At 52.6% G+C, this 21,588-nt stretch overlaps 1 protein-coding gene across 3 annotated transcripts in view; it reads right to left on the minus strand.

The window, feature by feature from the left end:
• Window positions 1–4,065: 4,065 nt before the first annotated feature.
• The window catches only part of ATP2B2 (ATPase plasma membrane Ca2+ transporting 2), a 136,615-nt gene continuing 119,092 nt past the window's right edge, over window positions 4,066–21,588 (minus strand). Inside the window, exons 19-25 of one of the 3 annotated variants that reach the window (XM_047780819.1) lie at window positions 20,754–20,967; window positions 18,686–18,897; window positions 18,425–18,532; window positions 15,997–16,179; window positions 14,024–14,195; window positions 10,276–10,330; window positions 7,125–7,202 (exon numbers count right to left, since the gene is read on the minus strand). In XM_047780819.1, coding sequence (XP_047636775.1) covers window positions 10,323–10,330; window positions 14,024–14,195; window positions 15,997–16,179; window positions 18,425–18,532; window positions 18,686–18,897; window positions 20,754–20,967 — 897 coding nt within the window. In that variant the 3' untranslated portion in view covers window positions 7,125–7,202; window positions 10,276–10,322. Of the gene's footprint in view, window positions 7,203–10,275; window positions 10,331–14,023; window positions 14,196–15,996; window positions 16,180–18,424; window positions 18,533–18,685; window positions 18,898–20,753; window positions 20,968–21,588 lie in introns of all 3 variants that reach the window. The other 2 variants (XM_047780829.1, XM_047780812.1) reach the window with 2 other exon arrangements.

Here is a 21,588-nt window from a genome sequence, read left to right on the forward strand (position 1 = left end):
CCTTCGGGCACCTCGCGGGAGCCTCCGGGTAGCAGCACGCTCCGCTCGCACAAAGGTTCCGGGACTTTCAGGGGCGGTGCCAAGCTCTCCCCTGGCCCCACTCTTTCTCGGTGCAGAATGCGCAAGACGTAAATGGGCGGGACTCTCCTTTCCACTGCGACCAGGATCTGGGGACTTGGAATTTGAAGCTCTAGTCTCTCTTCTCTCTGCCAACTCTTCCCTTTTCCTGAGATCCACACATTTAAGAAAAAGGACTCATACATAACTACACCTTCACCCACTTCTCTGTGGTTGTGGGTGCCACTGGCCTTATGTTGAACATTGTAGGGTGATTAATTTTTGAGGTAATGGGTAGACCAGTCCTAGTACTTCCTTGTTGTTGGTCTCTCCACAGACCCCCAAGGTTGGGACCAGGGGCAGAGAAGGCCAGGGAATAACTCCCTACCAGAGGCTGAGCCTCTCGCCAGGCCCTCTCCAAGCTGGAAGACACAGACCTCCAAGCTGCCTGTTCCTCACGGCTCTGGGATCCTGTGAGTCAGGCCCACCAGATAGATTTCCCAGGCAAGGAGAGATCTCAGCCAGGCTCAGGCAGCAAGAGCCCAGGAGACAACCACTAGTTTCCCCAAACCCTAGGTTTCTGGCTTCCCACTGGCTGTACAGCTGGACAGAGCCTGGGGTCTCCCCTCAGCCACACATGGTCTGGCAGCTCTGGGTTCCTCATGGCTTTAAGGAATCCAGTGACTTAGAATGGAGCCTAGGCACCAGTTGGGTGAGTCAGAATCACTCAGTTTCCTCTCCTGAAATTGGAAGGAAGAGTCCTAGCAGGTAACGGTCACTGTTGGAGGGATGAAGTTTAATTAAGGCTCAGAGTGCAATAGACCCAGACCATCAAGGGGCTTTGGAGAAGGGGTTGAGCAGTCGGGTCTTACAGAACTCAGGGCTGGGCCTCGGAGCAGTAACTCCTCCCCCACCCCCACTTCAGGGTTCAAGACCCTTAATTTCCCTCTAATGGAGAAATATTGCAGGGAACAAAGGGGGAGGGCCTCTTGAGTCGCCTGTTTTTTAAGGGTAGGCTCTGGTCTCGGATCTGTAGATGTATTACTGATTCTCTGGATGATGAAGTCATATCACTTCTTTCCGAGCCTCTCTTTCCTCAAGTTGAAAATGGGGACAATGACTCATTAGCTATAATATAAATACAATGCATGGAGCATAGTTGTTATTAAAGGAATTCCCTGGTGTGGAAAGATTGGGGATTTGGGACAAATGGTGCAACTCTATCTTATTCATTAAGGTATTTGCTGGTGGAACTGAAAGGTTTTGAGTGCTGATTCTGGCGTAAGACTAGGTATCAATACTGTTTCTCTTACTTAAGAGGTGGGCACACCCTTCACTTCTCTGAGCTGCTGTCTCCTCTTTGGTCAAGTGGGAATTGTAATAATACCTCCACTGGAAAGTTGATGCTGGGAGTAAATGGACCTTTGGAGGTGGAACTGGGCTTGGAAGTTGTTTGGGCCCATGGTGCTTGACCTGGGGATCAGTTTTCCCTGAAAAGAACTGGGTTTTAGAGTGTGCGTATGTGTGCACATGCGCATGTGACCCTCAATCTTTAGACCAACACTGGGACCATCTCCTCCTGGGACATTCTTTACTGATTCTTAGCAGAGATTTGCAAATCAGACTCTTAGGGTGCCAGGCTCCCCTCTGCCTTCCTGCCCCCACCCCCCCATAGGCAATGCCACCTGCATCCTTTGTCCATATCTCCCATCACCTCCCTCCAGTTAATCCCAGGCCATTTTTAGCTTCCCCTAATTTGTGCCCTGACCTCCCAGATCCTCTGCCTCTGAATCTTCTCCTCTCTGTCCGCCTGAGTCTCTTCCCCCAAAGTCTTGTTCTCTGGGATTGTCAGCTCTTCCTCATGGAAGGTTAAGGACTTGCAGGCAGGCTGAACTTGCCTCCCTCACATGGTGACCATTTGAAAGGTGTGACTGGGTGGCAGGAGAGAGACCACGCCTGTGCAGTGCCCCCTTGGGCAAAATGCCTTTCCCTCCCAGGCACTCAGTTTCCAAATCATGGAGGGCAGGGACCCAGCTGCTCCACGGAAAAAGGCCTTGTGATGTGTACCATGTCTGCATTTCCACGTGTGCATTTATTGTTATTGCTCAGTATAGTGTTGAAAAGGCAGACAAATCCCATTGATTACAAAGAGCACAAGCCAGAGATACAGAGAAATCAAGAGTGTACAATAAGAGCACAGTCACTTCCCAGCCCCATTGTCCCAGAGCCCGGGCAGCTTGTGGAAGCTGAAGGCGGCACCATGTCCTCGCTACTCTGTTATAAAATATGTGCACACAAGAGTTAGCAAAGTGTGGCGACAGACCCCCGAGAGGAAAGGTCCAGAGGGAGAGCACCACAGGCGTTACAAAACAGACTCAGGGGGCTGAGAAGGGTGGTTCCAAAGCAGCCTTAAATATCTTGTTGTTGGTGGAGGGGGCGATGGCTGATGCCCAGAGCCTGGGATCTCCCTTCCCCCAACTTGGGTGAACCGGATCTTTACATCCAAACGAGGAGGGCTTGCTTTGGAACTTGGGAAAGACCTGGGGATTTTCTGCTGTTGTTTGATTTAGGCCTTGGGGCTGGAAGACCCAAAAGCCTTCAGAGGAAAGCAACCTGCCCCTCCATCTTCTAATGGTGAGATCTCGGACCCTATGCAAAGAGTTTTAGGTGGGAGGCAAGTCACGGTGCACACCTTTGACAGCCTTCTGTAAGAAGAGCAAGAATGAGGAAGGGGAGTCAGGGTGGTGAGAAATTGCTGCATCCCAAGGGACCTGTTATTCAACTGACTCTGAATAAAGGGCAAGAAATGACCCCCCCCCAAAAAAAAGAGAAAACAATAGTTCAGGCAAGGGAGATGGGAATAAATATTTCTCCATGAGGAGAACTGGCAACTGAGGCACACATGCTGCCAGATCAGGGTCTGGGAAAGACCCTTCTTTCTTGCCTGGACCAGGGCAGATGGAGGGTCCACCCCAGCACAGCCAAGATGGGTGAGTTTGGTCCCACACCGAGATCGGGTGGGGGCTCAGTGCCCTCTCCTGATGACAGCCTGGCTCAGGGGACAGGAGAGATGATGGGAAGAAAACCAGGCTTCTCTCGGGGTTTAGGACACCATTTTTACATGTCCCCTTCGAGGGCACTCTGTTTAGTAACCTGGAGAGGACAGGGGACAGGTGGGAAGATGTTTGCACCTAGAATGACAGGGCAAATGATATCTGGGGGGAGAGGAGGGCAGGAGGGTGGAGCACTCGGCAAAATTTCAAGTTTACCTGGAAGGATAGATGTGAGAGATAACCAGGAATTTTTTTTTTTTAAGTAAAGAGTATTTATCCCACCACATAATAAAACATAATATAAATCAATAATAATTAAACTATATGGCTGGTGCCATATGAGACACCCAGATGAGGGAACAGAGGAGCAATTCCAGAAATAAACTCCAGTCTCTCTGAGCTGTTAGGATGTGGTAAAGGAGAGTTTCTGTATGGTTGGGAAAGAGGGGCTATTCGGTAACTGGGTTACCTAGGCTGAGACAGGTCCGGAGTCCTTGACCCTGGTGCACTCACTGCCATTGGTCTGGTTTCAGAAGAAGGGGGCCCCCCTTCTTGCCAACACTCTGCTCAAGGGGGTCAAGGGGCCATGGTAGGAGCAACCGAGGCTGTTTTCGAGTGAAGGAAGGACAGGCCTCAGTTTGCTTCCTGTCCACCTCACTGAATGGGGCCCTGCTCCTCCATCAGGGGTTGGGGGCAACAGATTGGTGAACTTGGACCTCAGGACAGAATCTGCTACCTTCTTCTGGAGCTCTTGTCCAGAGGGCAGACAAGAAGCTAAAGAGATGGTGCAGTTCCACACCAGAAAGAAAGGATACATTACAGAGTATAGATTTACTACGTTCTGTTTGATGTTGGTTTCTGCCTTCTCGCTCTCTTTTTTTTTAAAGACCACAGATATTTCAGAACAACACTGCAGGAGTAAGAAGAGTCGGCCATTGAAAGCATAACCATTGCATAGTATTAAATGAACAGAGATGGTGAGTTCTTTATTTACAATTATTGTCTAGATAAAAAAATTCATAAAAACAGATGAATGGTCATAAATTATTTACCCCCTAATGGGGTGAACTGCCAAACGTACCCCATGCTGCTAGATATAGGACGCAGAGTGCAAGCCTGATGTACTACAGTGAGTTCTGACAAACCAATCATTCCCTGTGTGTGTGTGGATGTGTGTGTGTGTGCAAGTGTGGAGCTGGGGGTGTGTGTGTGGGAGAGCATCCATCATTCCCGACAAGAAAAGACCAACACTGATGTCAGGCATTCTTGGTAGCTCCCATCACTCCTTATCCCCTGAGCTAAGCCCCACTTGGGGAGACCCCCTACTGCTTTCCTTGCATCCTGGCTCCACATGAGCAGGGAGCATCAGTGTTGCGTACAAGCGGAGCTTTCCTGGTGTCAAGGAATGAGGTCATGGCCACAAGGTTGGAACAAAAGGGGGAGATGGAAAACCTTGAAAAAGTAAACTGCCAAAAAACAAAAAACAAAAAAGCAAAAAACCCCACAAACACACAACGTTCCAAGGCTGCCCCATGTTTTACAGGAGCAGGTCTTTTCTTTCTCGCAGGAGAGCAGTGGGCTGAATCAGTGGTGTTGGTGCTGGAATCCAATAAACATATCTGAGAGCTGGTCACCCTGGTGGGGGTGGGGTGGGGTGGGGTGAGGGGATGCAGTTTACTCTGCTGGGTACATTCAGAGACATTTCTTCATGACATTCAGGAGATGCTCTTGCGCAAAGAAGGTCCTCCTTTCAGGAAGTTTTTGCCAGGTGGGATGGGCTGACTTGGGACCCCAAACCCTCGGGTTTCTCCACAGCCGTCCAGATGCAGGCCCCTCCCAGCTGACTATGGCTCTGTTCCCGCGTGGCTCTCATCTTGTTTGTGGAAGAGTTCTCTGGGCCTGGAGAAGGGAAGGGCCTGGGCTGACTCAGAGCAAATGTGGGAAGGATCAGTATGAAGAATGCATTTTGCAAGCGAGGCGGGAAGTGTTTGGTTTTCCTTGAAGCATGGGACATCGTCGATCATGGTATTCAAAATGTCTTTTGCACTGTACAAGTTTATGGAAAAAGATCGTATGCTGAAAAGTCTCAAAGCAAACTTTGTATTAAATACAAAAGTTCTTTTTATGAAAAAAGCTGATACCCACAAAGTGCTTAGCAGTTAAGAGGCTGACATACAATTAAATAAGCTCTTATGAAGTGGGATTACTAGTGCCGTTATTGTCTTGGGGGAAAAATAACCACCTTTTCTCGCCTGCGATACTGTAGGGTTTCAGAATGGCTTTCTGTCTGGGAAACAAGACTCGCTGTTTGAAGGCTACAGTATATTGCGACTACAGGAAGACAACTGGGTTAAAAAAAAATCACACTGAATACATCTCAATGTACACATCATAAGGTTCGTTCGGATCTAGATAGTGCAGAGAAAAAGGCTATTCTTTTTCAAAAAGAAAAAGAAAAGCAGCAAGCCATAATGATCCTCATCCAATATGCCAACAGCTCTTATGCTGGAATTTATAAGGAAATAAGCCTCTAAATTACTAACTGAAAAAAAAATCAACACAATAGCATTTATAATATTGCCACACTACCTCAATCTCTGTACAGACAGTGCCAGAGAGAACCTCTGTTTCAAATGCTCTTAGTAAACGCAAGTGAATTTCATTGAGAGAAAAGTCTTCACCCAGTGCTTTGCAGACTGGCTGTCTGGGAGCCCAGCTGCCTTCAGTGCTTTGAGCCCTGGAAGCCTTCTCTCCCTCCTCGCCCTTTGTCTGCAAAGCACACTGTTGGACCCCTCAGGATGGATACTTGCTAACATTTGGCTTCTGCCTGAGCCTCCCTCGGTAGTGACGTCATTGAACGGAAATAGCAGGCAAAAATCAGAGCATGGCTATCTTAAAACATCAAGGATGCAATCCAGGGAGGTGTCTGTCGGGCTGAGCTGTTTTCATAGCATCTCAGCCACCAGTGTCCTTAAACCATACAAATAGCTGAAGACGTTATCTACAGGTTTGTAAACAAATTACATTCTTCTTTTAGGACATAAATAAGTTAAAATAGAGCAATTTAAGCGGAAACAAGGCAACATGCCGGCAAAGAAACTTTATATATCCATGTATATATAATATATATATATATATATATCTACCTATCTATATGGACGTATACGCTCTTGGAGAAGTATACGTTGATATAGATACAAAGAAATGGATATAACCTGGTGAGTGTCTGAAGTTCTTCGGTTCCATTGGTGCAAATTTTCTAGGCGAGTTAAGCTCTGCAATTTCAAAAAGTTGTTAAATTAACCTATACAACTGAGACCATGCTGCGCAAGCATTTCAAAAACTCACAGATCAGTGGATTGGATAAATAGTCTCAGAAAAGAGTCCATTTGCAGTTCCCGCCTATGAAAACAAACAAACAAACAAAAAAACCCTTCCCCAACCCCCCCCCCAAACCAAACCAAGGAGAAGAAGAGTGCAGTACATTCATGCAGGGGGTGTGGTGGCTGGGCGGGCGCATGGCTGGTCCATGTCGGGCGGGAGCCAGGAAGGGCTAGTTCTGGGAACCCCGCTCACTCCCTTAAGCCCTGGAGGAGATTCCGCCCTCGTCTCAAAGTGAAAAAGAGTTCAAACAGCATCGCAGCCAGAAAAAAGGTCTGTTGGGTGGAAACGGTTTTCTTGCCAGTATTTGGTTTCCTGTTGTTGCTCGCTGCTGCTTGCGTGAGTCGAGTGCCTGGATGGGTGGGTGCCCGGGGAGGTGGGTGGCGGCGGGGTCCTCAGCTAAAGCGACGTCTCCAGGCTGTGGATGGGGCTCCCTGGACTTGAAGAGGTAGCTGATTTGCTTGTGTCGGTCGTCAGGTTGATCCCACTGTCGATGGCGCTGTTATTCTTGTTGAGCGATGTGGGCGGGCTCGAGTTCTGCTTGAGCGCAGCATCTTCTTCCAGGTCGGTGTCATCAATGAGGGGGATGTGGGGCTGTGAATCTTCGATCCGGAACTCAGGATGAGCCATGAAATTATGGATGGAGGTTCGAGACTCAGGCTTTTCTAGACCTTCATAGAGAGAGCTACGGAACGCCTTCACGACGCGGATCTGCAAGGGAAGCGCTGGAGTCAGAAGCACTGCCCTGGGGGCTGGGGGGCCGGCGGCCAAGATCTGGGGGGCTCAGAGGGGGCACGGGTTGGAGAGGGGTTAGGGCACGGCAGTGGCTGGAATCCACAGTCGCTGGGTGTTATGTGCATGGATAGGAGAGGGAAGAATGGAAGAGGGGGCTCAGGTTATGTGCATCCATGAGGTTTGTTTAAATTGCTCGAGGTTGGGGTCAGAACTACTGTATTAAGGCAGGAGGAAGGAAGCCCCATCACAGAGGTGATGGGAGGCAGTGGTTAGAGGAAGCTTAGTCCACTCCAGCGGGCAACCACACCTAGTGAGAGACTGAGCCTTGTTAACTCTAAAGCAGAGGTTCAACCATGCAGAAGGGGAGTGGGACCAGGTGGGAAGAAAGTGGGAAGGAGGAGAGGCTATTTGTCAAAAGTTAATCTTAAAAAAATAAACCACACACAGTTAAGAAACCACACAACACGGAACAGATAACGCGTCACAAACAAAAAGGAACAGAAAGGAGAGACAGTCAGATGAGCTGGGATGAGAGGAGACACATGAGGGCCCAACAGAGAAGGGGGACATCACACGGAGGCAGCAAAGCAAACCAAAGCCAACTCGGGGCTTCCTGGGGTGCAGAGCAGAGGCAGCCAGAAAGCACAGAGGGGCTGGCGACCCATGACATTCGGGGGTAGGAGCATGCTACAGGGGGAAGCAGTCGGGAACCACACGGCACACATAGACGGACACACGGCTACACTTGGAAGCCTGGACAATGTGAACGGAGGTCGTTTGTACCCAACGTTTCTTCCCTTCATGCATTTGGGAGGTAAACACTCGAGTATAGACTCAAAGCCCTGGTCAGTCATTGGAGTTGGCTGTGGGGTCCCCTATTTCCTGTTTTTTTTTTTTTCTTTCTTTATTTGTGCTTTGAAAACACAAAACTGAAAAAAAAAAAAAGAAAAAAGAAAAAAAAGAAAAAGAGGCCAGAATGAGATGGCCAAACCCAGCCCCTGGGTAGGATTCTAAGCAGGGGTGGCTCTGAGCCACCAAACAGCAAGTTCTTTCATTTTCTGTGTCTCAGTTGGAACCTGGGTTCCCTAGAGAATGCAAGCAGGCTGGACACTGAGTCCTACAGGCCAGTGGACAGAGCACTGGATTCTGAATTAGGAAGACCAGAGTCTGAGTCTGGGCTCTTCACATCTGCTGCCCTGACTGTGGGCAAGCCACGCCACCTGGTTGGCTGCCCCCTGTCCCGAGTTACATGGTGCAGGGGAATGGGACCCTTGCTTGGAAGAGAGGTGTCCCTTCTTTGGACTCCTGGGAGAGGGAGCCATGCCTGCCACCCCATGGGGCCAGTGGGACTTGGGCAAAAGTGCTTCCTCCTCTCTTCCCAGCCCCCACTCAGAGCAGAGCCAGTGGTGGGGAAAATGATCCTGCAGCGATCCCTCCAAGGAGCAGAGCCTCATCCCAGGCGGCCAGCTGGGCCTTTCCTGCAGAGCAGCAGCTGCCACGCATCCCAGGCCTGGGGGAGGCAGAGAACTGGAAGAGGCAGTTTCGGGGAGGCCCCTGCGGTCCCAGGATTGGAGGAGCTCTCAGCCTAACTCAGGGGAGCTCGCTGGTGGGACAGAGGTAGGGAAAGCCCTGTCCATGGAAGTGAGTTTTCATGATGGCTGTGGCTGATGGTTTTAAGTGTCTTAGCTCAGGGTTTACTTTACTGTTTCAGAGGGGAGTCTTTAAAAAGCACATCATAAGCTCTCTGCCTTTATTTCTTTTTCTTTTTTCTTTTTGCGCTGCACCTGCAGCAAAAGGAAATTCTCGGGCTAGGGGTTGAATCGGAGCTGCAGTTGCCGGCCTACACCACTGCCACGGCAACACCAGATCTGAGTTGCATCTGTGACCTACAATGCAGCTCACTTAACCCACTGAGTGAGGTCAGGGATTGAACCCGCATCCTCACAGAGACATCAGGTCCTTAACCCACTGAGCCACAGTGGGAACTCCTCCTCTGCCTTTTAATTTAGAGTGCACAGAGAGGAATTTAAGTTTGTCAATGATCCTTCTAGGTCTTGTGCAGACCCTACAGTTTCTATTTTTTTTGAAAAAGTTTTTCTCCTTTGCTGTCAGCCATCAATAACTAGTTCTGACTTTTTCTTGTCTTCTCAAAAGCATCTCTGTCCCTTCTCCTTTGTGCTCAGGGCTGGGGACTCCAGGGAAACCTGCCTGTTAGAATCCTGCTTTAAGTAAGAGGCATTGAGTGCCAAGCAAGAGCCAGCCAGACACCAGGCATTGGTGCTGGTGCTCTGAGAAGGCCATTTGGCCGGAGATTTCTTTCTTCCTGTATCCCTTCTTTGTGGCTCTGTAGAGATGATTCAATATTCTGATCTCCTGATAAGTGGGCCATCACACCCTTGATTAAGTGAAAACAACAACAAAGGCCTCAGTTTTCTTAACTGCAAAATGGGAATAATAATTACCCTGGTAGCTGCCCAGCCCTGTGCCCAGTGTGCTCTGAGGCTGAGCTGCAATAAGATGCCAGCCGGGAGTGCCGGGTGGAGGAGGAGGGATGGTGGCAGGACCCTGTCATGTGACTGACAACGTGGAGTGGATGACACACGATGAGATGCAGGCCCCTCCCCCTCCCTCTGGAATGGAGACAACAGAAAGAATGAACTGCTCTGGACAAGACTGTGGGGACAAGACTTTTTGGGACACCCCGCCACGGCCATCTCAAGTCTCCACTTCGGTTCTCTCGCGGCTGAAATGGAAAAAAGTATGGGAAGAAAAAAACTCTTCCATCTCCCCTCCCTGCCTGCCCTGGTGCTGGGCTGTTCTGGCATGAGCCGCGTCTGGGCGTGGGCTGAGGGGGAAGAAAGCAGGGGCCTCAGTCTGGGGGCTTTCAGACGTTTTGGTTCCATCAGCATAAAGGGTGTCGGGGGCGCTGAGGAAATGCATGGGCCCCGCTCTGGGGTTGACATACTCGAATGTTTACCCGGCTTCAAGGAAGCCAAGAGTCTGGGATTGATTCACATTCATGTCAGGCTCAAGGTTAAAGACTCACAACCTCTTTTAATTTCACTCTCTCTTGCTGAACTCTGTGTCCAGGGTTCTCTAGCCCTCTAGGGAAACAAACACATGGAATATTCAGACAGTGGAGAGGTCTGAGCTCCCCCCCACCCAGAAGCAAGCCGTTTTCTCACCAACCCAAGGCTGCGCTAAGTCGGTTACCAGAATTCTAATGAGAGGTCCAGCTTCCTTCCCTTCCCTTCTTCTTCCTTTCTCCCCCTAAGAGATGCAAACTCCTCACCGCAGCAGTGCTCAGAACCAGGAATCTGAAGGCAAGTGGGAGTGGACGTGCCCTAGCTAGTGGGGTACGGCGTCCGGAATAGGCCTGCCTGGGGTTGGGAACCTGCTGCCCTGGGCCCACTTGGTTCAAAGAAGTAGGACCTTCATGGAGGCTGCTATGAATTTGCTAAATACAAAGGTGGCTTGAGATATAGTAGGAATTAGTGAGAATAAGAGAGAGGGGCTGTGTAGCTTGGCCTTGAATCCAGGAGCTGAATGGTCAATTCTGTTCCCATCACCCATGGGAAGGCACCCTCCTCCTCCATCCCTGCTGGGCTGGTGGACGCAAGTGGAGAAATGGCTTCCAGGCTGTCTAGACCCTAGGGCAGTGGCTCCTGTTCACTAGATGGGGCTGTGGGTATGGGCACTGGTTCCACAATGGAAATTCAACCTCTGTGGGCTCCAGATCTGTGGCTTGTCTAGACAGTGGTGTGGATGGTGGGAAAAATGAAGGCTTTTGGAGTCAGACCTCTTGCCACTTATGTGCTACGTGATCCTGGCCAAGTCAGTCTGCTTCTCCGAGCCTCAGTATCTTTCTCAGTTAAATGAAGATATTGGCAGAGCTTCTCTCTGCACATTTCCGTTGTGAGGTATATGTTGAGTGAAGGATATGGGAGACTGCTTCGGAAGATGTTGGGTGAGGCTTGAATGTAAGGCATTAGAGGGGTACCATTAAGTTTCTGAGGGGAAAAAGCCAAACCTGCCACCCTGCCCTAAACCTTTGTGGTCACTTCTGACAGCCCAGGGGACAGCGGTGTGACCTCTTCTAGAGGAGACCCCAGTTATTTTGGACTCAGCATGCATGCAGCCCCTTCCTCTACTGCAGAATCCCAGGAAGAAGATCCTGCTCAAAGAGGCAGGGAGCAGCCCACCTTTCCAGCCACCTACTCAGGGCCCCTTCTCTTACTCCCTAAACACCTGCTTCACACCCTGTGGGATGAAAGTCTTTTGGCTTCTGAAGGGACCCTTCCTGGTATCTAGATGGTATCCCTCAGAGTCCCTGGGGACCAGAGGAGGTGACACTGTTCTAGAAACTATTTGAGCAAAGGGGGGACCAGGGGATATTTGAGTTCACATCATGACTGTGTTGCCCCAAAATGTGCGTATTAAAACTACAGAGGTTGTGATCCCATTTGGAACCAGACTTTTTTGGAGACCCCATGCCCAAGAAAGGGCCCCAGATTACAGGCTGGATTCTACAATATTGGGTAGGAATGCTACTGATGATTCCTGAGGAGGTGTGATGCCTGGGGGAGAGGCAAGGTGGCGCTTGGCAGAGGGCCTCATGCTTGACCTGCCCTTGACCCCAGAGAATAATGGATGGTGGGAAAGGCCTAGAGGCTGCTTCTCAAAGGCTGTTCCAAAGTTGGGTCACCATGGCAGAATGGGATTAATGTGGCCTGGAAGGAGACTGGCTTGGAGAGGGGAACTGAGGCCAGGGAGAAACGGGCATTTCTCCAAAGGCAAAGTATTGAGATCTAGCTGGTCCAGGACTGGCCTTATGAATGGATTGATGAAGGACAGAAGAAAAGGTTCAAGATGACTGCACTCTTTCTTTGAAACAGTGAGAGCTCGGATGCGGGACTGAACCTCAGGAGAGGCTGCGTGGGTGCCGTGAGTTCTGGGCAGGCCACTGCAAAACTTCAAGAAAGAGTCTGAACGGGGAGGACAAAGAACTGAGCCTGGGCCCAGAGGCCACCTTCTGGCAGTCAGATAGGCTGGAGGAATGGGGAGGGCGGCAGGAACTGGGAAAAGGGGACCCTTCCTCTAGGAGCTCCCCAACACTGAGCACTTTTGGTCACTGCGCTGCAAGACAGGGGCTAGGCTGCTGGTTGCCACAGGAGCAGCGCAAGAGCCTCCCAGAGAGACTTGGGCTCTCAGGTGTGAAGGGGAGAGGGTGGGAACAGTGTCTTGTGCCCTGAGAAAGCCTGGCAGTGATTTCCTGGTGATAACGCCCCATGGAAATGTGACTCAGAGGCCATTTGCTCCAACACGGGCCTACCCAACCTGGCTGGTCTGGCCTCCCCATGGCTGTTTTTGTGTTGATGAATGAACACAGGGGCTCTCCCCCCTTTTTTCCCCTTTCTGTCACCTTGCACACCTGGCAGGACTGTGCCCACAGGAAGGTCATGGCATGTGAGCAGACGCCCCAACAGCGCGGTGTGGCTTGTGCTGCCTCCCTGAGGGCTTGGCTTCGTTCCCACCCACACATGGTCCCCTCCTGCCCAGGAGCAGAGGATGTGTATTTGGGGTGATCTGTGCTTGGGAGGGGGAGGGGTACCCGATGAAGTGTCGGGAGGGGAGGTCTGGAGTCTCATCAAAGGAGCCTGAGGGCTGCCTAAGAGAATGACAACGCGAGAGGACCAGTCTGGGGTTTCCTGGCAGTGGTGGTGGTGGGGGACAACTGGAGATGGGGGCGGAGAGGCTGGTGGTATCTAGAAACCTCTCCTTCTTCTGAACAAGGGGCCCAAAGCTGTGTGGGCTTCATAAAGATTTAGACAAGGCCATAGATGAGCAACCCGGGTCAGCAGCCATGGTGTGAGGAGCTGAACTCATAGGACGGATGGGAGGGATGGGACAGAGGTGTGGGGGTCCCAGGCCGTTCCTCAGATGGGGAAGGCATGAAGCCTAGGGTTTGTCCAGGTTCCTTATGCCAGCTGTCAGCCCCACTGTTCTCTACCTGAGGTCAAGACGAATGGTCAGGAGCCCTGTCCCTTCCAGGAAGGGCTCAGCATGGGCTCGGTGTGCTCCAAGCTCCCTTGCGGGGAAAAGCGTGTGTAAGGCAGGTGATGCTGTCAATTGTTCAAGGGGTGGGGGCAGAGGGGTCTGAATGGCTGGGCACAGGACCTCCAGGCTGTGATCTCCTTGGGCTCCTGGGTCCCCTGACCGACTCTGACCTCTGACCTACAGTGACCCCTCGTGGCTGGACCTCACTATTGCAGACTGTGACCTTTGAGAGCCTTTTCTCCCTTGACCCACAATAACCCTTCCCTTGATTTCGACTGCAAGACTGTGACCTCCTGGCTGACCCTGACCCTGATGAGACAGGCTTCTCCTGACCAACGACGAGCCTACACTGACTGGGACACTCCACGCCCCCCTACTTGGCCACCACGACCCAGTGGTGGACTGTGACATTTGATCACTGAAACCTCCCTCACTGATAGTAATCCTCTGATTGACCCAGACTTTTTGACCACTCGTGACCTTCACGACCCCCTGACTACTTCGTTGTAACCCCGACTCTGACCCCACGAGACCCTGGCCCGCCAAGGGACTGCCACCCCATGCCTGGCTGTGATCTGCTGACCACCTGGGACCTTCCTCAACAGCTGGGGCCCCTCAGCCCACTGGGCCTAACCTCAACCGGCTCCCCCCAACCCCGAGTCCTAGGCGCCCCGGCCCCTGCCCGCCTGCCCGCCCGGCGCTGGCGTCGGTGCCCCCAAGTGGGAAGGAGTCACACTCACGCCCAGCTGCAGCAGGAGGAAGGCTGGTCGGAGAGGAAAGAGCATTGGACAACGACACGCGACTAGGGCTAGAGAGATTGGCTACGTCCTGGCTCTGGCTGGTGACGGAGGACTGTCTCCGCAGGGCGCCCTGAAAGGAGGCCCCGCTCTTGAAAGTATTGACTACTTCAATCTGCAACGGAGGAGAGAACGAGACAAGTTGCGAGAAGAACGGACACAACAGCTGCACGACGGACAGGTGGCACGCCACGAGGACAGCCGCAGCCACGGCAAGACGACACGCCACTTAAACAACACCAGACACGCTCCAAGGCTCTGAGAGACGTCTGCTCAGCTCAGGCGCCTGGGCCCCCAGGGCCCGGGGGATTCAGGGGTCCGGCCTTGGTCTTGCTCTAGCGGCTCAGGGGCCAGTGGGCTGGGCCGGGGGTTGTGGGGGCATTAAACATGGTGTTTGGAGGCAGAGGGGGTGCTTATCCACTGCCCCCCAACCTCTGACCAGGGGTGGGGCCAGAGGGGTGGGGTGGGGGCTCTGGGGTGGATAGTCCTTGGCCCAAACTCCAGCTCTGTCACTTGTGAGCTAGGTGACCTTGGGCAAATCGCTGCTTTGAGGCAGTCTCCTGTCCTTCAGAAGAGTCAAGGCCACCTACTGGGCAGGTCAGCTGTAAGTGTCGAAGTACTGGCCCACTTAGGGGTCTTTAAGAGTCAGGCTGAATAGACCTTGTGCCCACTTAAGAAACTACTGTCCTGGTGTCCTCTTGAAAGGCTTGTGGCTGGGCTGGCGACAGCACCAGAGCTGTGCACACTGAGAGCTTCCGGGCCCTCTGGGAAAATGGGGGGTGGGGGTCGCCAGGAGGGCTGGCTGCTGGGGTTCTAGAGCCCAGGCTGCTGTCTGTCAGGAGACTTGGGGAATCTGCACCCTGGACCCCCCACCCAGCTCTCAGAAAGGGCTGTCTCCTGAATCTCAGTCACCATTCCTTCAGTGGAGGGGAGCATACCTACGTCTCAGGGGGCCTGAAAGGCCAATGAGGTGATATTTGGGATAGTGCCCTGTGGGGTGTAAGGCAGCCCTGGTGATTTGTTTCTGTTGCACAGGATGGGAATGCAGGGATGGGCCACAGAGGAATGCAGGGCTACAGCCTCAAGGTGGGGGCCCTGAAACACTTCCCAGAGTGTGAGGGCATGGGTGGAGCAGCCACGAACTTCCTAGCACAGCTCTCCCAGGCTGGCTGAGCAAGAGACTGACTGTCTCTGGGTGTCTTGGTTCCGCTGTTCCTCATCCTGCAGGGCTGTGAAAGCACCCTGTGAACTGGAACCCTGACCCAGGGAGAGGCACTGTGAATTGGGGGCTCATGTGTGTGGGGGCCGCATGATTGAGGCATGTGTCACATGGTGGCTAGGCGTCTCCATTCTGGGGAAGAAGCCTGCTTTTGGCTGGATACATATTCTGCACGTGTGATTTGCATGTGTGTCCTTGGTGTGTGTGTGAGTGCATGTATGCATGTGTGTATGTGTGTGTGATACTGAGCTTTGCACCCCAGAGCTGCCTCAATGCTCACTGGGGGAGGGGGGTATCTTGAGCCCTCCCGTGGCCTGGACCTCCTGGCTGGGAGAATCTGGGGCCCACCCTGGCCTGAAGCTGCTATCCTGGCCTCAGGCGGACCAGTCTCCAGCCTTGCTTGACCCTTCTGGTGGCTGCCCAGCAGCCCTGTTCCATGGTCCCCTCTGCAAGCCTGACAGGAGCCCCTCACTCACTGCCCCACAGCCTACAGTGGGTGTGGCCCCAGTCTGACCCCTTTCCAGGGGAAGAGGGAGGGAGAACATTCCTGAGGAGGCTGCCCGGCAGAGTGTGTGGGGGGAACGTGGGTGACAGGAGGTTGGTGAGATGCTGAGAGCATGTCTGGACCCCACTTCTGCTCGTCTCTGCCACTTCCTGCCCTGCTGGGCATGGGCCTAGCCCTGGGAGCCTCCTGTACCTGGGTCTGGATCCGATTCAGGCCTCGGAACCACAGGATCTGGCCCCGCCGCAGCTCCCGCTCAGCGTGGTCAATCTCCTCCACGTCCTCGTTGAGCTCCTCCTCTGGGATCTCCTCCTTCTGTGTGAGCCTGCCCGCCTCCTTGAGGAACTTGAGCCTGCTGGTTGGGATGGTGGCGATGACCTGCGGGGGGCCCATCCGTCAGGGAAGGAGACTGGTCCCTAGTCAGACTCCCTCCCTCCTGCCCACTCTTCCTACCTATTTACCCAGCTACATTCATTTCACTCCTTATCTCATCCCTTTCTCAAATCAATCTTTACATTTCTTTTAAATTTGCTTTTTAATTCACTGCCCATCCAGAGTTGGGGGACACTGTGGGAAACAATTAGGAGTTGGACACATGTAACTTTGAATACCCCAGACTAACTGGCCGTGTGACCTTGGGCAAGTCACTGAAGCTCTCTGAGCATCTGGAAAGCCGAAGGCAGTTCTCAGAGTCTAAGGACTAAGGGAGATGGTCTATCTATGTTGCTGGCCCTTGCAGCCTGTCTTATGGTTGGCCCTCAGTTCTTCGGCTCATTCTTCCTGAGATTGTTGGGCCTGGGGTACCCAATCCCAGGCGACAGAGGCTCAGGGCTCAGAGATTTGGGGGCAGTCAATCCTGGGACCTTTGGAATGGCTGCCCTCCCAGAAAGGGAAGGCACTTTGGGAAGGGGCTAGACTTTCACACTCATGCTGCCTCCAAAGGACCTGTCCATGGTGCTGAGGCCTGAGAAGCAGGCTCTCTGGGGAAGCTGGGGTGGCAGAAGTCACATCTTCTGCATGGATAGACAGCGGTTGGCCTAGACACTCGACTTCAAGGATTTAAGGTGGGCATTGCCCACTGGCATCACCATTAGGTGTTAGGAGTCTGCCTTACCTGATGCCCAGGGCTCTCTGAGGGAGTAGGCCCCAGGGGAACAAAGATGGCCAGGCCTGAGGGTCCCCAGGGAATGAGGTTGCTAAGTCTAACCTTGTTTATCAACTCTCCAAAAAAGTGTCCATGTTTAAAGAAGATTCTTTGGAGTGAAACTAAACTTTCTTATACTTTTTTTTTTTTTAAAGAAATTTTAGGGAGTTCCCATGTGGTGCAGCAGAAATGAACCTGACTAGTACCCATGAGGACATGGGTTCAATCCCTGGCCTCGCTCAGTAGGTTGGGCATCTGGCATTGCCATGAGCTTTGGTGTAGGTTGTGGATGCAGCTCAGATCCTGCATTGCTGTGGCTGTGGTTTAGGCTTGCAGCTGTAGCTCTGATTTGACCCCTAGCCTGGGAACTTCCATATGCTGAAGGTGCCACCCTAAAAAAAGACAAAAAAAAATTTTTTTTTATTGGAGTATAGTTGGCTTAGAACTATACTCTAAGTTAGTTTTAGGTGGACAGCAAAGTAAATCAATTATACATATACATATACCTGTTCTTTTTCAGATTCTTTTTATACATGGGATTGAGTAGATTACCCTGTGCTATACAGTAGATCCCTATTATCCATTTTATAGATAGTAGTTAAACATTCCTCTTTATCTTCTAATTAATTTCTGCCACAGGAATTTCCTACCCTAGCCTGGGAACAGCTTAAAGGTAAGACCAATCTCTGAGGCCTGTTGGGGCCCCCAATGGCTGGATCCAACACCGGGTACCATGTCCTAATCAGGTGCTTTTATGCTGCAGCTGCAATTTCCATGATGGTACATGTGAGGAACTGGGGCAAAGTAGGGAAAGGAACTGGTGGGAGATTGTTCTGGGGTCATAGCTTGAAGGGCCCATAGAGAGGACTCAGCTCAGGGTCCCTAAAAGCCTGGGAGGGTCACAGATGGCTGCAGACACAGCACTGAGATAAGGCAGGGTTTGCATCTCTCATGCTTCTTCTGAGCTTTCTGAAAGAGTCTCTGCTTGGTGTCACACCACCTGTAATACCCTTGATGACAATGAACCAGCTTCAGGCTCTGAGCCTGGGCTGACCAGATCCTCTAGTTAGAGTTTTGAAACATTGTTGTTATACTTTTCTTTGTTAATTTCTGTTTATGACAAGCGATATTGGTTTTCCAGTCATATTGATTTTTCAGTCATATTAGTAATATACATTGCCTTTTGAAATCAATTTCAGTAAAAAGATGTGACTAAAAGAAAATATGAAGTAAATAACAGAATCAGCAGTATATAGCCAGAAGTAAAAGTTATAGTGGTAATACTCACAGGACCACTGTTTCAGACCTGGGCCGACCCCCATGGCTCTGATCCCCAGAGATGGGGAGAGCCTTGCCCAGGCCCAGACAGCTGGTCCATGGCAGAGCCAGGGCCCATTTCTGGGGCTCCCAGATTCCCTGTCCCGTATGCTTGCCCTTCTTCTGCCGAGAGGCACCTCCTTTAATCCGCCCAGCACCTACCTGGCCCCAGACGAGCTCTCCTAACCCGATGAATATGCACCACATCCATTGGTCCAGCTGCAGCGGAGAGCAGCTAAAGGGCTTCCCCCCAAACTGCACGATCACTATCTGGAGGTCAAAGGGAGCAAAGGGAGAGAGAGACAGAGACACAGGCTGTCAGGGGCCAGCTCAGAGGTCCGGGCTCTCAGGGCACTGCTGAGGGGCTCCGGCTGCCCGCTACTCATCGCCCACCCCGGCCAGGTTAGGGTGGGGGCCTGGTACCTGGATGGCGAAGGTGCCCAGCACAATGGTGCAGAAGATGGGGTTCCGGAAGATGCCGTCAAAGACGTTGCGCTCGCCGTGGATCTTGCGGGCGTTGATCTCGTTGAAGAGCTGCATCATGACGAAGGTGTTGAAGATGATGGTATAGTGCTCGGAGGGTGGCGAGTGTAGGGGCGCGTTCCTCCCGCTGTCGATCTGGAACATCTTCTCGCCTGCCAAGCCAAGGGGGTGGGAGATGGGCTGAGGGCCGGGGAAGGGGAGGGGGACCCCTGGCTCTGCGTGGGGGCTTCTTCTGAGCAGCTGGGTGGGTCACTCAGATGCGGGAGGGGCTCCTTGGACACTGGGGGGTGGGGTGGGCCTGTGCTGTGGGACATAAGTGAAGAGGTAACAAAACCCTTTCTCCTCTAGGGCAGACAGGCCTTGGGGGAATTTTCTTCCACTTTTTCTGCGGAAATTTGATAAAGGTGGGCTGCCAGCTGTGTGATGAGGCAACATGGCTTAGAAAAAGCCACCCTGGCTAGCAAACTCATCTGAACTGGGAGCAGGGACGGTGACCTTGGAATAGCTGGTGGGCGGCCACGGCTTTGGGTCCCCCCCACCTGAGAGTGCTGCTGCTTGTAACTGAGCATGTTCTTGCTGAGACCCCTGGAATTTCAGGGGTTGTTATAGGAGATACCAATTCTTCTATGGAGGCTGGGGCTTCCAGGCCAGGCTGGCTCATTCTCTTACAATGGGAGCTGTCACATGGTAGATCAGGGGGCCCAGCTCTGTGTGGCTGTATGGACACCCACCATAGGCATGCCTGATGCGGTCCTGCATCCTTTTGCAAAGCTGCCTAAGCTGGTGCCAGGAGCGCTTGTGGGGTTTTCCAAGTGTGAGGGGTCTAGCTGAATCCAGGACTGCCCAGAGCAGGTGCTTATGTGGGGAAGCCAGCAAGTAAACCAGAAGCCTGCCCTCCCTGCTGGTCCCCAGCCTGACAGCTTTCTCTTCGAGTGCCTCCTGGGTTTGCATTCCCCTAACAGCCTCTAGGGCTTCTCATGACCCTCTTTATAGCCATCCTGCCAACACCACAGAAGAGGAAACTGTCCTTTGAGGAACGGGACCCCCCCCCATCTGTACTCTGGACTTTGAGGGCAAGGGCTGGTTGCCTCTGAAAGCTCAGCTCGAGGAGGCTCACATGGAGGAAGCCTGCCTAGGTGGGGGACTCCGAGCTGGGCCCCCCTTGCTGTATGACCATAGGCTGGCCCCTGCCTGTCGCTGGGCCTCTCCAGGTGCCAGGGGTAGGCTTTGCCCGATCATCTCTGAAGCACCTGGAAGACAGGTCAGGCTTTGTCCCAGCCAGGCCTGGTGTCAGCCCAGATGCCACCTCAGACAGGTTACATGCCCTTTGACAAGGCATCTCCCTCTCTGTGTTTGGGGCCTCCACTATCCTGGGGATGGTGGCACAGGAGGTGGCCTCAATGGAAGTGTTGTGGAAACAGCATGGGGCAGGGATCAAGTGTGGGAACGATCAGGGAAGGGCTGGTTACTCCCTCTGAAACTCAGGCTCCTGTGGGGCTGGCAGGAGGTGTGTCTACAGTGTCCGGAGCTGTCATCAGTGGAAAAGCCCTGGCTCTGGGGTTGGCCAGACCTGGGAGGACCAGGGCCTGGCCCTGCCCAAGATTCGCTGTGTGGGAGTTCCCATCGTGGTGCAGTGGTTAACGAATCCGACTAGGAACCATGAGGTTGTGGGTTCAACCCCTGGCCTTGCTCAGTGGGTTGAGGATCTGGTGTTGCCGAGAGCTGTGGTGTAGGTCGCAGACGTGGCTTGGATCCTGTGTTGCTGTGGCTGTGGCGTAGGCCGGTGGCTACAGCTCTGATTCAACCCCCAGCCTGGGAACCTCCATATGCCACGTGAGAGACCCTAGAAAAGGCAAAAAGACCAAAAAAAAAATTCACTGTGACCCTGAGCAATGAACTTCACCTCCCTGGGCCTCCATTACCTCATCAGCAAACAGGCAGGTGGCTGTGAATCCAGAGCGCTGGGTCAAGGCCATGGTGTCCCCGGTGGGCGGGGTGGGGGACTCACCAACAAAGAGCAGGGTGAAGATGAGGGTGAGCTGGTAGACGGCGTGGCCCAGGATGTTCTTCATCATGGTCCTTGAGATGAGGGGCTTGTTGCGGCCGTACGGCTTCCTCAGAAGCAGGGTCTCGGTAGGCGGCTCGGTGGCCAGAGCCAGTGAGGCGAACGTGTCCATGATGAGGTTCACCCAGAGCATCTGCACGGCCTTGAGAGGGGAGTCCTGGGGACACCAGGTGGGGAGGGAGGTCACGGCGGGGGGCCACCTGGGCTTCTCCTTGTCACGTCAGTGGTTTCCTGCTGGAGCCATAAGGCTGGCTCTGTGGGGGTGTCTCCTTCCCCTGGCCACCCCCTTGGGCTCCTGAGTGGGCCCAGAGCAGTCTGCTAGACATTTTCTAGAGAATGGCCCAGACCTGCCCAGCTCAGCCCTGTCTTCTCCCCTAAAGAGAGAACCGAGCCCCAGGTCTGAGAGCCACGGTTCCCTGCCCTCCAGTAAATTTAGCTACATTGCTGCCATCTTCCCTGCTTCTCTTCAGCCCCTGTGGACGCATCTCTCCTCTAGGCTAAGGTCAAGATCCCTCCAACAACCACCTCCAGCACAGACCCTGCTGATTCCTGCTGCCTCTTTCCCCTCAACCGTCAGTGGCTCAGGCCTCTCCTGTCCCACAAACAATGCCTGGGACCCTGTCCTCTTTACACCATCACCCAATTTCACTTTACTGCTTATCTTTACTTTAAGCAATTATTGTGTGTATCTATGACTCCTTCAAATAACGTATTTTCCTGGTAGAAAATTTTGGCAAGTAAGGTACTGAAGAAGCTAAAACTCATCAACAGTTTCACC

Source organism: Phacochoerus africanus, chromosome 1 (genome assembly GCF_016906955.1).
Source record: "Phacochoerus africanus isolate WHEZ1 chromosome 1, ROS_Pafr_v1, whole genome shotgun sequence".
NCBI classification, from domain to species: Eukaryota; Metazoa; Chordata; class Mammalia; order Artiodactyla; family Suidae; genus Phacochoerus; species Phacochoerus africanus.